This window comes from Gouania willdenowi, chromosome 17 (assembly GCF_900634775.1).
Source record: "Gouania willdenowi chromosome 17, fGouWil2.1, whole genome shotgun sequence".
Lineage (NCBI taxonomy): Eukaryota > Metazoa > Chordata > Actinopteri > Blenniiformes > Gobiesocidae > Gouania > Gouania willdenowi.
The window spans coordinates 2,868,034-2,881,609 of record NC_041060.1 but is presented as its reverse complement, the minus strand read 5'-3'; the positions used below and the strand labels follow the sequence as shown (position 1 = coordinate 2,881,609).

General features: G+C 33.3%; 1 protein-coding gene across 1 annotated transcript; it reads right to left on the bottom strand.

Annotated features, from left to right (window-relative positions):
- Window positions 1-1,542: 1,542 nt before the first annotated feature.
- On the bottom strand, window positions 1,543-9,342 carry rpl5a (ribosomal protein L5a). The gene is made up of 8 exons (XM_028472685.1): window positions 9,214-9,342; window positions 8,857-8,926; window positions 7,757-7,872; window positions 7,541-7,675; window positions 6,728-6,930; window positions 4,962-5,139; window positions 1,790-1,878; window positions 1,543-1,681 (listed from the first exon to the last, which is right to left on the bottom strand). Exons 1-8 carry the CDS (start codon window positions 9,214-9,216, stop codon window positions 1,579-1,581), a joined length of 897 nt encoding a protein of 298 aa, XP_028328486.1. The 5' UTR covers window positions 9,217-9,342; the 3' UTR covers window positions 1,543-1,578.
- Between the last annotated feature and the right edge of the window lie 4,234 nt (window positions 9,343-13,576).

Below are 13,576 nucleotides of genomic sequence, written 5' to 3'. Positions count from 1 at the left end.
AAACAAAACTTCTTTTAGAGCACGTTAATGATAATGATTGATATATTTATTTATTATGAATGATTACTTCTTTTATTTTGCTGTGTTGATTTCACTGTCTCATGTTCGAAATAAAGATAAAAAAATAAAAAGAAACAGGATTACAAATACTAAGGCTGCAACAAGGAATCGATAAAAATCAACTAGTAAAAGCCTCGGCAACTAATTATTGATTCATTGAGTCGTGTGATTTGTCACTGACTGTGACGCAGTCGTTTGCTTCACCTGCAGAGATTTGTGCGCGCACGAGTATTTGTGTGCGCATATACGAGTGTTTGTGTATGACTTGCATGCGTGCGCATACCACGAGTGTTTGTGCGCATACCACGAGTGTTTGTGCGCACACACAAGTGGGTGTGCACATACGAGTGTTTGTGTATGACTTGCATGCGTGCGCATACCACGAGTGTTTGTGCGCATACCACAAGTGTTTATGCGCACACAAGTGGGTGTGCACATACGAGTGTTTGTGTATGACTTGCATGCGTGCGCATACCACGAGTGTTTGTGCACACACACAAGTCGGTGTGCACATACGAGTGTTTGTGTATGACTTGCATGCGTGCGCATACGAGTGTTTGTGCGCATACCACGTGTTTGTGCGCACACACAAGTGGGTGTGCACATACGAGTGTTTGTGTATGACTTGCATGCGCGAGATTGTGCGTGCGTATACGAGTGTTTGTGTATGACATACGTGAGCATTTGTGCGTGCTTCATAATTGATTGTGCGCACGAATGTTAGTGCGTACGCACAAGTGTTCGTGCGTACGCGAGCGTGCGTTTGTGTGCTTTAAAGATAAACTGCGTTTTTAAAATAAGACATCTGATTCGATTATGAAAATAATCTTTAGTTGCGGCTCTAGCGAATACAAAACATCGCTCACAAACTAATGCATTTTGTTTTGCAAATAAGAAACATACTATCAGTTTCACACATAAAAAGAAACGTGGCATTAATTATGAAAAATATCCATCAAGTACAAAACAGGGAATTTCTTCTGGTTTTTTTATCAGCAACTTTTGGCACAAATTTATCACCATGCATATTCACAAAAATCAGTCCATTTTTTGTACTGGAAATATGTTTTTTCGCACTGGAAAATTTTGAGTTTGATGTGAAAAACTTTGCGTTTTGAGGAAAAATTTCAGTATTCTGGAGAAATAAAAATGAGTTCTTTCAACTATTTGTAATTAAAAAAATGGAATTGTTACAAAGATTAGCTTCAATTTTGTATTGATTATAATTTTTTCAATCCAATCTCGTACCTTTTTGTACAGTACAGTCTAGTCCCCTGTTTGTTCCATATTACAAAATAAAAATAATGAAGTTTTAAGATTAAATAAATACATTTTTAAAAAAGCACACGGGCTGGCTTTAGGATTAATTTAGTGAAAATTATTTTCTAATCACTTATGTACAAAAACAATGCACCGTTTACATGCATACTTTACAAAAGAAAATCCCACCATGATCTGTTTGAATAAAATTCAAAGCCAAAGTTGAGTATGTAATAAATTTATTAGCTAGCGTAGCCGCTAACCGTCGCCTTCTTCCTGCTCTTGCGCTCGTAGGTAACTGGCCTTTTTCTGGGCCACGCGGTCTTTCCTCTGAGCCAGAGACAACTTGGAACGATTCCACCTGTTCCACAAAGAGAACCATTAACATTCAGCTCAGCAGTGGGAACAAACCAGAGGACTAAATACATGGACTTCCACTTAAAAAAAGTAACATAATAAATAAACCTACCTCTTCTTCTTGACGTCTTTTTTGGGTTTCTTCTCGTGGACAGGATTCGCTCTGATGGCAGCGTGAGCCTTTTTATACATTTCCTCTACCTGCAAAAACAACACATTTTGAGTTTTTGTGGGAAAACAAGTAATTTCAACCTTATTGTGCCCTCGTTCTACGCATACAGTACATAAAATACTATATATGTTTAAAAAAACCATCATATTCAAGCAATAAGTGACAAATATCAGTCTTAACAGGATCCTTACTTTAAGATTTCATACATTTTGTGCCAAATTTTTATTTAATTAAGGGAAATATGTCATAATTTGAGGAAAATTGAAGGATATTGTAAGAATTTTGAGTTGTTTTTCAAATATAGATGAGTTTCATTTACACAATAAGTCATGTTTTCTCTGTCATTTTCTCCTGCGGGCCTCGAGTTTCCCAAACCAATAAGATTTAACTATTGTTAGAATAGGCTTACTTTCTTTTAAATAGAAATCGCTCTACTTAAATATTTTAAATGGTAAATGGACTTGATTTTATATAGCGCTTTATCACCACACTGAAACAGTCTCAAAGCGCTTTACATATCAGCTCATTCACCCAATCACTCTCACATTCACACACCAGTGGGACAGGACTGCCATGCAAGGCGCTAGTCGACCACTGGGAGCAACTTAGGGTTCAGTGTCTTGCCCAAGGACACTTCGACACATAGTCAGGTACTGGGATCGAACCCCCAACCTCTCGCTCAGAAGACGACCCACTACCACCTGAGCCATGGTCGGATTTTAAAAACCATAAAAATTGGTTAAAAGTTGCACGTGAGAGTGGCCAAAAATGGACAGAAAAGTGGTAAAAAGAGGTTAAAAGTGTCAATAAAGGCTTGAAGTACTGAAATTGGAGGAGGGTAGCGTAATTTAAAAAGTAGGAACAATAAGTTTAAACTGGCAAATAATGGGGATGACAAATGGTGAATGTGGTGAAATCGGCAAAAATAAACATGAAATCTGGTGAAAAGAAGTTAAAAGTGACAATAATGGGTCAACATATGTGATATGAGGTGGAAAAGTTGAGTAGAAAATGTGCATAAAAATTATTGAAATTTGAAGTAGAAGTGTCAGAAATGGGAGTAATGTAGCAAAAATGCATTAAAAAAAGCAAAAATATAGCAAGAAAAAGTGATGAAAATAGGTTAAAATATATAGAGTTTGGTGTAGTTGAAGAAAAATGGTAAAAATAAGCAAAAATGGGCTCAAATTGTTCAAAAAAAAATTCTTCGTTTCTTGAAGGCATTTGGCAACCCTCCATCAGTGTCTCGTCACCCCAAATGGGGTCCTGACCCCAAGGTTGAGAACCCCTGGGCTAATGTGTAACAACTTTATCAAACAAATTCCCATCCATGGACAGTATTTACACACTTTTTTCACAATGAGTTTCTAAAACTTTTTATAAATTTCCATTCCTGTATGCAGCACTAACACTTATAATATATTTTAAACACTACAATAAAATAGGCCATATTTCCTAAACTTTTCCAAAAACAGTTCAATTATTCCATGACTTTTCAAAACTGGAAAATCGTTTTTTTTCAAATTCATTAACTTTTCCGGGAAATTTCATGACCGTGGGGGAGGGACCCTGCTTCTAAAGCACAGAAATATGAAATTAATAACAAAAGTTAACTTGACTAAACATATTCCATAGGCATAATTTCAGGATGTTTAAAAGCCAGTAATGACGTCTGATTAGGGAAATGGTTTAACAATGGAAAACAAATGTTTTAAAAGTGAGACTTTTCCTGCTTCTCTCAGTCCCGTCTTGAAAAGAACAGAAAACATCAGCCAATGCAAATGAAGGACCAACTACATTTAGCTCAGCTTAGTTTTTATCATCATCGAGAAGCAGAGACGAGTCACATATTTAACTAATTATCACAGAAACCAGTGAATATGGTATATTTACACCGGTTAGTTTCAGTGTGTGTGTGTGTGTGTGTGTGTGTGACCTTACCGTAGGCCTGGGCGATAAAACGATAACCATATATATCGCGATAAAGATGTCATCAATATCAATAGAAAATATGTGCGGTGATAGAACGTCCAATCATTTCCCTGAACTCCGTTAGGAAAAACCCAGAAACAACCCCAACCCAGCACCGCAAGGCATTCTGGGGGATGTAGGCAGAAGATCGGAGCTCGAGCCACTTTAAAGTAGTCGTGTACATTAGTAGTTTAAATAAAATATTTAATAAACATTAAACTAACGTCACTATTCATCCATCCCAACTTGTGAAACGCATTATTTTTTAACTATATTTCATGTGTTCACAGAAACAGCTGGCTACCATTACACAGTAATGAACTACTGTGATTATTACACCAGAATATTTTATTTGTACTGCTCTCAGTAATTAATGATTAAATAATCAAGTCTGATCTGGTTTAATTATAGGAAATCAGAGAACCATAACTTTATGTAACATATTATTAGTTGTAAAATAGATTCAACAGCAGTGGTTTATATTAAATCATGTGCTTTTTTTATTATTAGGGCCCGGGTACAACTATTGTATTGCACCTCATTTTTATTATTATTATTCTTAATATTTTATTTAGGCCAAATGATCACATTTTTGAGGGCCTGAACACGTTCAAAAACTCATAAAAATTGTAACATATTAGGACTGGTGAAAAATTTGATCATTTGGGGAAATTTATCATTTTTTTGGCTCCTAGCTGAGATTGATGACATCATCACCGTAGACACCCTAATGTTCGTTCATCGCTTTAATTATTATTATTGTTAGAAAATAATTTCATTATGAATGAGGAAATAAACCAGAGATGTTAGTTCGACCTCAGGTGTTCACTGATTATTTATCAAATGTGTTGCACATTTTCTATGATTTAGCATTTATTTAATGCCTATATTTGTATATTTAACAGTTGTTTTTTTCCCCATAGATAAGACTTTTTTTTAGTATGTTAAAGATTATCTTTAAAATAAAAGTATTTATATTTCTTTCAAACCTTATTTTTGAATAGGTAAAAATCAAGAAAACAATATTTATCAATATGGACTGATATAAAACACTGATATCGTGATACATTTTTCATTGCCCAGCCCTACCTTACCGCATCTGTTAGTTAGTGTGTGTGTGTGTGTGTGTGTGTAATCTTACCGCGTCTGGCGTGACTCCGTCCTTGATGAAGCGTGAGAACTGTTTCTTGTAGGCGTCCTCGTCCTCCTCCATCAGGTAGGACATGTAGTCGGCCACGTTCATTCCCATGATGTGCCTCCGATGCATGTCAGCGTTAAACTCTTTGCTCTCCGGGTCGTAGCCGGGGAAACGTTTGAGGCTGCAGGGGGTAAAAAAGGAAACAAACCGTCTCTTCTGAGTAATAAAATAAAATAAAACCCGTTATTATGAGCGACAAATAAAGTAACTACTGTATGTGTAAATGTAAAACAGGCTAAAGCAACAGATCAAACTGAGAACTTGTTCAGGCCAATAATGATCATGGAAATTGACATGAAATCAAAGAACTCACTTCCTGAAACAGAAACTGCAATATTTATTCATTTATTAAATTATAATTTTTTATTTAATTTTTGAAACTAAATCAAGAGTAAATTGCAGTCGGACACTGTATATAGCCTTTTTTGCACGTTTTAGGAAAATATCACACATTTAAAGGCAATTTGTCTTCATAAACAGGTGAGAGAAACGACAATTCATGTGTAAAAGCGCGCACGCACTCACCCTTTTGTTTTATATGTATATATTAACTGTATAGCTCATCTGCTTCCATCCTGTACTTTGTTTTTGTTGTTTTTCCATTGATTTGTGTTTTTATTTGTATTGTTCAGCATGTAATTAAAAAAATTTAAATTGTTGCGTAAAATCTGAAATAAAAATAATTAATTTTGGATCAATGTGTTTTGTTAAATTAAACTATACTTTATTTTATCCCACAGTGGGGAAAGTCACACATTACAGCAGGAAAAAAAAACAAATACAGAAAGGAAAAAATATGGGGGAAAAAATTATATATATATATATATATATCTTTTTTAAATTGATATTTGTCAAGATAACAGTACAGAACAAAAATATATATAAATAAGCAGTAAAGTGGGGTTTTACAATGACTGTTTATTTACTAAATATGAGAAAAAACATTTCTAATTTTTGTTATTTCCTTTTTATAACAATTTTAACCCCTTAAGCTACTGTTTGTGGTTTATTTATTTGTATAATATTGTTTAGGATTCTAGGGATAGAATATATTTGAAAATACGCCAATAAATGGAATCAAAATTAGCTCTTTTTTTTTTTTTTTTTTTTTTTTTACAAATTTAAGTTGTGGGAAACACTGACTATTGTAGTATTCAGTAGGTCTATAGTAAGTAATTAATCTGATTAGGTAAAAACAATTAAATGTGTGAACTGTGGAAATTCAAAAATCATTTTAAGGAAAATCAGACCACTGCACTAAATACTGTTTAATTCCACTTATTTACTAAATTAGATTCTTTAAAATGTGTATTATCACTCGTTCAATCCATCATTATGTTCTATAGTTTTTTAAAGGGGGGAGGGGCAAAACAGTTTGAGAAACACTGGTTTAGACAATAATCAATGGTTTTTTTCATTTCTTCTGTGGGCCGAATTAGATGGTCTAAAAGGCTCGATTTGGCCCCCAGGCCTCGAGTTTGACATGTGCTCTATGTGTAAAAAAAAAAAAAAAAAAACTAAAACTGGTTCTGTTTGACTCACTTCTCTCAGCCCCGTCTTGAAAAGGACAGAAAACATCAGCTAATGCAAATGAAGGACCAACTACATTTTGCTCAGCTTAGTTTTTATCATCATCGAGAAGCAGAGAGGAACCAGTAGCTGCGTTAGCATTAGCTGTGTTAGCATTAGCATACTGCTATCGTACTGACCTGTGAGGGATGGACAGTCCTCCGTCCACCGCCCCCTTCAGAGCTCCAAACACTTTGTTTCCGGTGGTGGTTCTGGCCAAACCAGCGTCCAGGTAGCAGGCGAAGGCACCGGGCTGTCCGTCCACGCTCTCTACGTTAAACTCATCACCCGTCACCTCCACTTGGCCCTCGTACACCTGGTCCATGCCGAACTTCTGCAGAAGCTGGAATTTGAAAGAAAAACAACCTGTGTTATTTACAATGATCTAAATAAATATAATAAGTAGTAAATACGGGTGGGAAGATTCATTTTTAGCAATGATTCGATTCACGATTTGTTGCTGACGATTCAATGAGAGAACGATGGTGAATTTACAACGATTCAATCCCTGAATAGATTCAGTAACTTTTTATCCAAAGTAATAATTCAACCAGTGCGAGTGAAATAAGTCCCTGAATACTGTACAATACCAGTGAGGCATTGTACAGTAAAATAATAACCCAAAAGGAGAGAAAAATATACAAAAAACAACAAAAATAGACAAAATTATTCAAAAAACCTATATAATTAGAGAAAAATACACTAAACAACCACCAATATATACAAAAACATAAAAACATAAAAAATGACAACAAAAACACACAAAATGAGTGAAAAATTCTTCCAAAAACATACATAATTGGAGAAAAATAAACTAAAAAACAACCAAAATATACAAAAACAACAGAAAAGAAATTCAAAATGACAACAAAAACACAAACTGAGTGAAAAATAGACAAAATAACTCCACAAACATTCATCGATCTAATGGATGAGTCGTAATGAATGCGTACCCGGCGAGCTAACAGCAGCCCAGTGCAGTATGCTGCAGCGTAGTTGGTGAGGCCCACAGTGATGCCATATTTGGACAGCTCGTGTGAGTAAGCAGCACAAACGATGTGGTCTCCTTCAATCTTAGCGTAGGCGATCTGAAAAACACAACAAAGTTAGAACGAGTCCTGCTGTACGACACGTAGTCACATGACTTGTGTTGCGTTGGATCCTCTGACCTGGCAGCAGATGTCCCTGTTAGAGAACCTGACGATCATGCGGTACTTTGGGGTGTTGTACTTGTTCTTGTCCTGAACAACCAGACGTTTGCGTGCAAAGAAGTCAGTTTTCCCCTCTGCCAAAAACAAGGAAAACATGTTAGACCTAAAAACTATGGCCATTTGACATTTTTTTAAAAGAACTATTATTTAAAATAATAACTGTGTGGCCACCAAAGAATACGCACAAAATGACATAAAAGATTACTACAAAAATACAAAACAAATCAACTGAAAAAAATATACAAAATCTCTAAATAAAAAAAAAAAGTACGCGCAGGACACTAAATCATAACAAAAAACGCAAGATGACAGAAATAAACATAAAATGACACAAATACACTCCGAAAACACACACAAATAAGACTAATAACAAAAAATGTTCAAAGAGACTCCATTAAAAAAACACACAAGTTGACTATATTACACAAAAATAACAACACACACAATAAAAAAAAAAAAAACACACAGAAACAAGAAACTATCCAACTAATAACAGAAAAACATAACAAAAATGTCCAAAATTATTCCAAAAAACACAAGTTGACTATATTAAAAAAAACAAGAAAGCTAATGACGGGCCAAAAAAGACGGAAAAATGCATAATTTGAATATATTACACAAAAAACCTACACAAAATGAAATAAAAATATACAATATAGCTCCACAAATACACAAAATGACTGTTTAAACTTTTTTTTTTTAAAACAGGCTATTTATTAAAAAACACTTTTTTTTTACCACTAGAGGGCAGTGATGTGTTACTTTTCCTCAGGCGAAAATTGTTATTAGTTGTAAACAGTTTATTAAGTGTAATGTAAACCCATTACTTGAGTATTTTAAAGTATAATTACTGTCTTAACCTCGTATTTGTGCAAAATACACTGGTGTCGTGTGTTACTTTAGAATAACAACTACATTTAGCATCTCTTTTTAGCATTAGCAGCTGGTCAGACATGGAAACATGGATTTAAATCAGACTATACATAAAGAAATAAATACGTTAAATAAATATAACAAATCTATAAAATAAACGTGTGTATCATTGTGTGGATGTTTACCTCTCCTCCGTCTGAATTTCACTTCATATCTCTTGAAGTAGGCCTTGCTTTTCACCACTTTGACAAAACCCTGAGAAACAAAGAGCAACAATCATGTTTAATGAAAACCAACAGTGCGAACACCTTGTCTGTCTGTGATTAAAACGTCTGTGAGGAAACTGTGTCTGTGTTTTTTTAAAGTTTAAATAGTGTTTGTTTAGTTCCTGGTGAAATGAGCGCCACGCTGGAAGAATCCACACCGATAAACATCGACCTCCATCCGAGGCTTTAACTAGAGGACAACACTCCATCCTCTCACACACAACACAATACACTAAAAACCATCTGTGATGTGTGTTTATTAGTGCAATTACTCACCATTTTGGAGATTAAATCTTAATATTTCTACAGGAATTCAGGGAAGCTCCCCAGGACAGGAACTGTGACGGTGTCTTTGCTGGTTTCCTCTCACAGGCTGAAAGCAGCGCCATCTACCGGCAGGGAGGAGAATAACAGCTTGGTTTTAGGCAAAGATTAAACATGTAAAAATACATAAATATCAATGAATAAAAACAAATAAAATAACAAAAATGGAAATAAAACGACTGCCATAAAAAACAAAATTAACTGTAACTACAACAATAACACATAAAAAGAGAAAAAATATACAAAATGCCCCCAAGAACATAAAAAAATAACAGAAAATATACAAAATGACAATAAAAACCACATGAAATAAAAGAAAAAAATGCTACAAATAATACACAAAGAATATGTTCAAACAACGACAACAATTACAGAAAAATACACCGAAAGACTACCAAAATGAACAATGAAAACAAGAAATATACAAAATGACAACCAAGACACATAAAATGTGAGATAGAATATGAAAATATTTACTAAAAACGAACAAAACACCGGAAAAATACACAAAACGAAAACCATAAAAAAAACTAAAATGAACTGTAGTGACAACAATAACACATAAAAGGAGAGAAAAATATACAAAATGCCCCCAAGAACATAAAAAAATAACAGAAAATAATATACAAAATGACAATAAAAACCACATAAAATAAGAGAGAAAAAAAACACAAAAGATGACAATCAAAATAAGAAGATAACGAAACAATATTCTAAATAGTAACCAAAATAAAATAAACAAACAAATACTCCAAAAAATACCATAGGAAATGACAGAAAACACACAGAATGACTACCCTATTAAAATATCAGAAAAATATACAAATGAGCCCCCCTCAAAAAAAATAAATAAAAATGCTTCCAAAAAGCATACAAAATTTGAGGAAAAATACGCAAAATGACTATTAAAATAGACGAAAAATAACGGCAACGATAACAAATATATATAAAATGAGAAAAATTTCAAAATGTCTAAAAAATAACACAAAGTTTACATGAAAAGTCATAAAATTATAGAGAACAGTAAAATATGTTCAAACAATGACAAAAATATCTGAAAGATTTACAAAATAATAACAATAATACTCAAAACGCCTCCATAAATGACAGAAAAATATACAAAAAGACTACCAAAATGAAGAATAAAAACAAGAAATATACAAAATGACAACCAAAACACGCGAAATGAGAGATAAATGGTAAAAACGAACAAAATAACAGAAAAATACACAAAACGACTACCATAAAAAACCTAAAACAACCGTAACGACAACAATAACACATAAAAGGAGAGAAAAATATACAAAAGGCCCCCCAAGGACATTCAAAATTTCAGAAAAATACACAAATAGTGTACAAAAATACCAAATATACAAACGACAACAAAAATAGACATACTGTACATAGTAAGAGAAAAATAAATTAAACAACTACAGAAATTACTGAAAAAAACTACAAAATAACAACAAAAACATACAAAATTAGAGAAAAATAGACAAAACAACTATCTAAATAAACTAAAATTCCAGTAATGAAAACAACGACAACACAAAATGTGAGAAACATCTACAAAATGCCTCCAAGAACATTCAAAATTACAGAAAAATACACAAAATGACTGCCAAATGACGTAAATAACAGAAAAATGTACAAACGACAACAAAAGCACTCAAAACCCCTTTGTTGTTTCCTGTGTTAACGCTCTGATTGGTTATTATTGTAAATGCTAACATGAAAGTTGATCATGTGACTCTCAGATCAGAAACAATCACTTTTTTTGTGACTGAATACATTATTTTCAGGTTATGTGAAACTGCTGAGTGAGTTATCTGCATCATCATCGTAGCCTTTCTCAGTTGTGAAATCCTTTCTGCAGAAACCAAGTAGTTTGACTGTGACTTATTATTCTTATCAGACGCTGAGAACATCTGCACAGACACTGACATCTATCAGCTCTGAGCAGAAAAGCAGAAGACGCTGCTTCCCTTTTCTTCTTCTATGTGTTGATGGATTGATATCAAAGCTCACACTTAGTTATCTTTGTGTTAAAGCAGTTTGGATCAAACCCATTACAATGTTTTTAGTGAGAGAAGAAACACTAAGCAATTCTCTGTTTGCGTGGTTATTTATAATTTTAAAAAGATTTTAAAAAATTAAACTAAAAATGACTCCAGAAATCCAGAAAATAAAAAGAAAAATCCAGAAAATGACAAAAAAATTAACAAGATGACTCTAAAAACACTCAAAATGACTAAAAACACAGAAGTGACAACAAAATCACAATCAACAATAGCAGAAAGAAATAAAAAATGATTCAAAAATTGTAAAAAAAAAATGACAACAAAATAAACAAATGAATGATTCCAGACATAGAAAATGAAAACTAAAATCTACAAAATGACCCCAAAACACACAAAATGACATTAAAAACACACAAAATGACATTAAAAACACACTAAATGACTCTAAAAATCCACAAAACAGAAAAAGATACAAAAAACAGAAAAAGATACAAAAAAACAGAAAAAGATACAAAATGACTCCAAAAATAAAATAAAAAATCTCAACAAAATGCAGAAAATAACAAAAACTATTGTTACACAAAATGACTCCAGACAAAAATGCACAGAATTACAATAAAAACACACAAAATGACTAAAAATACACAAAATGATGACAAAGCATGCTGAACAATAACAGAGAGATACAAAACGATTCGAAAAATAAAATAAAAATCACAATAAAAAGCACAGAATAACAAAAACTACACAAAATGACAAACAATTAACAAAATGATTCTAAAACACAAAATTACTAAAAATATACAATATGACAACAAAACAGAAAAAGATACAAAATGATTCCAAAAATAAATAAAATCACAACAAAATGCAGAAAATAACAAAAACTACACAAAATGAAGACATACAATGACAACAAAAGTACACAAAAAGGCAAAAAACAAACACAGAATTAAAATAAAAACACATGAAATGACTAAAAATACACCAAATGACAACAAAACATGGCAAACAACAGCAGAAAAATATACAAAACCACTCAAAATGTTTTTAAAATGACAACAAAATTTTAAAAAATAACAAAAACTACACAAAATTATTCGACATACTAAACAAAAACAAAAATCCACAAAATGACCCCAAAACACACAAGATGACTCTAAAACCCCCACAGTATCACATTACAAACACGTAAAATGACTCAAAACACACAAAATGACGACAAAACATGGTGAACAACACCAGAAAGAGATAGAAAATGACTGTAAAAATAAAATAATAACCACAATAAAATGCACAAAATGACAAAAACACACAAAATGACTAAAAATGACACTTATTAACTTCAGTCAAATAGAGTGAGAACAAAAACACATCAAACTATAACAAAAAAAACACAAAAACCAGTATTTTTTCCTGTAATAATGTTCTGATTGGTCATTGTTCTAGTTCTCTTTTTTTGTAGTTGTTTTTTTTACACGTTGGCATGATTGTGTGTGTGTGTGTGTGTGTGTGTGTGTGTGTGTGTGTGTGTGTGTGTGTGTGTGTGTGTGTGTGTGTGCGTGTGTGTGTGTGTGTGTGTGTGTGTGTGTGTGTGCTTGTTGTTTTGTAATGTTTCCATGCAGATAGATATCACACGTTGCTTCCCCATCACTGAGATCTTTGCGACGTTGAGCGAAAGCAGCGGTTTGACACCTCTGTGTGTGTGTGTGTGTGTGTGTGTGTGTGTGTGTGTGTGTGTGTGTAGTAGTAGTGCTGAGTGTAAATGAAGCAGAGGTGAGATGTTGTGTATGGATGAGATGAAAGGACGAATGGATGAATGATCTGAGAGAATCATTTAAAGAACTGTAAAAAGCATCTTCCATGTCTCCATCAAAGATGAGCTGGTGCTAATTGTGTCTGCAGAGCTTGATAAACACATATGTGGAGTTTTATCTGCAGCACCAGGAGGAAAAAAAGAAAACATTGAAATAAACACATTTACAGGTGTTCAAAGTGTGCTGAAAAAGCACATTACACATTAAATAATGTGTCTATTTGGTGTTTTTAGGCTTTATCTCATATCACGCCTGTCTTGTACTCAATATAGTTGAACTTTTATCACATCGGGGCCACAAAAAGTGTGATTGTCTGATCTGAGGGCCACATTAACAACATTCATGTCAGCGTTTAGAATAATGTGTAATCTGAGCATTAACACAGGAACAATTTAAGGTGTTTGTGTAATTTTGTTGTCGTTTTTTTGTAGTATTGTACATTTTTGTGTAATTTCCTTTCCATAATTATGCTACTCA

Bases quoted from the DNA above. Each gene is read 5' to 3' on its own strand.
- rpl5a (XM_028472685.1), bottom strand. The intron at 7,676-7,756 runs GTCAGAGGATCC...TGTGTTTTTCAG, and splicing joins ACAGGGACATCTGCTGCCAG to ATCGCCTACGCTAAGATTGA. The intron at 6,931-7,540 runs GTACGCATTCAT...TTCAAATTCCAG, and splicing joins GGCTGCTGTTAGCTCGCCGG to CTTCTGCAGAAGTTCGGCAT.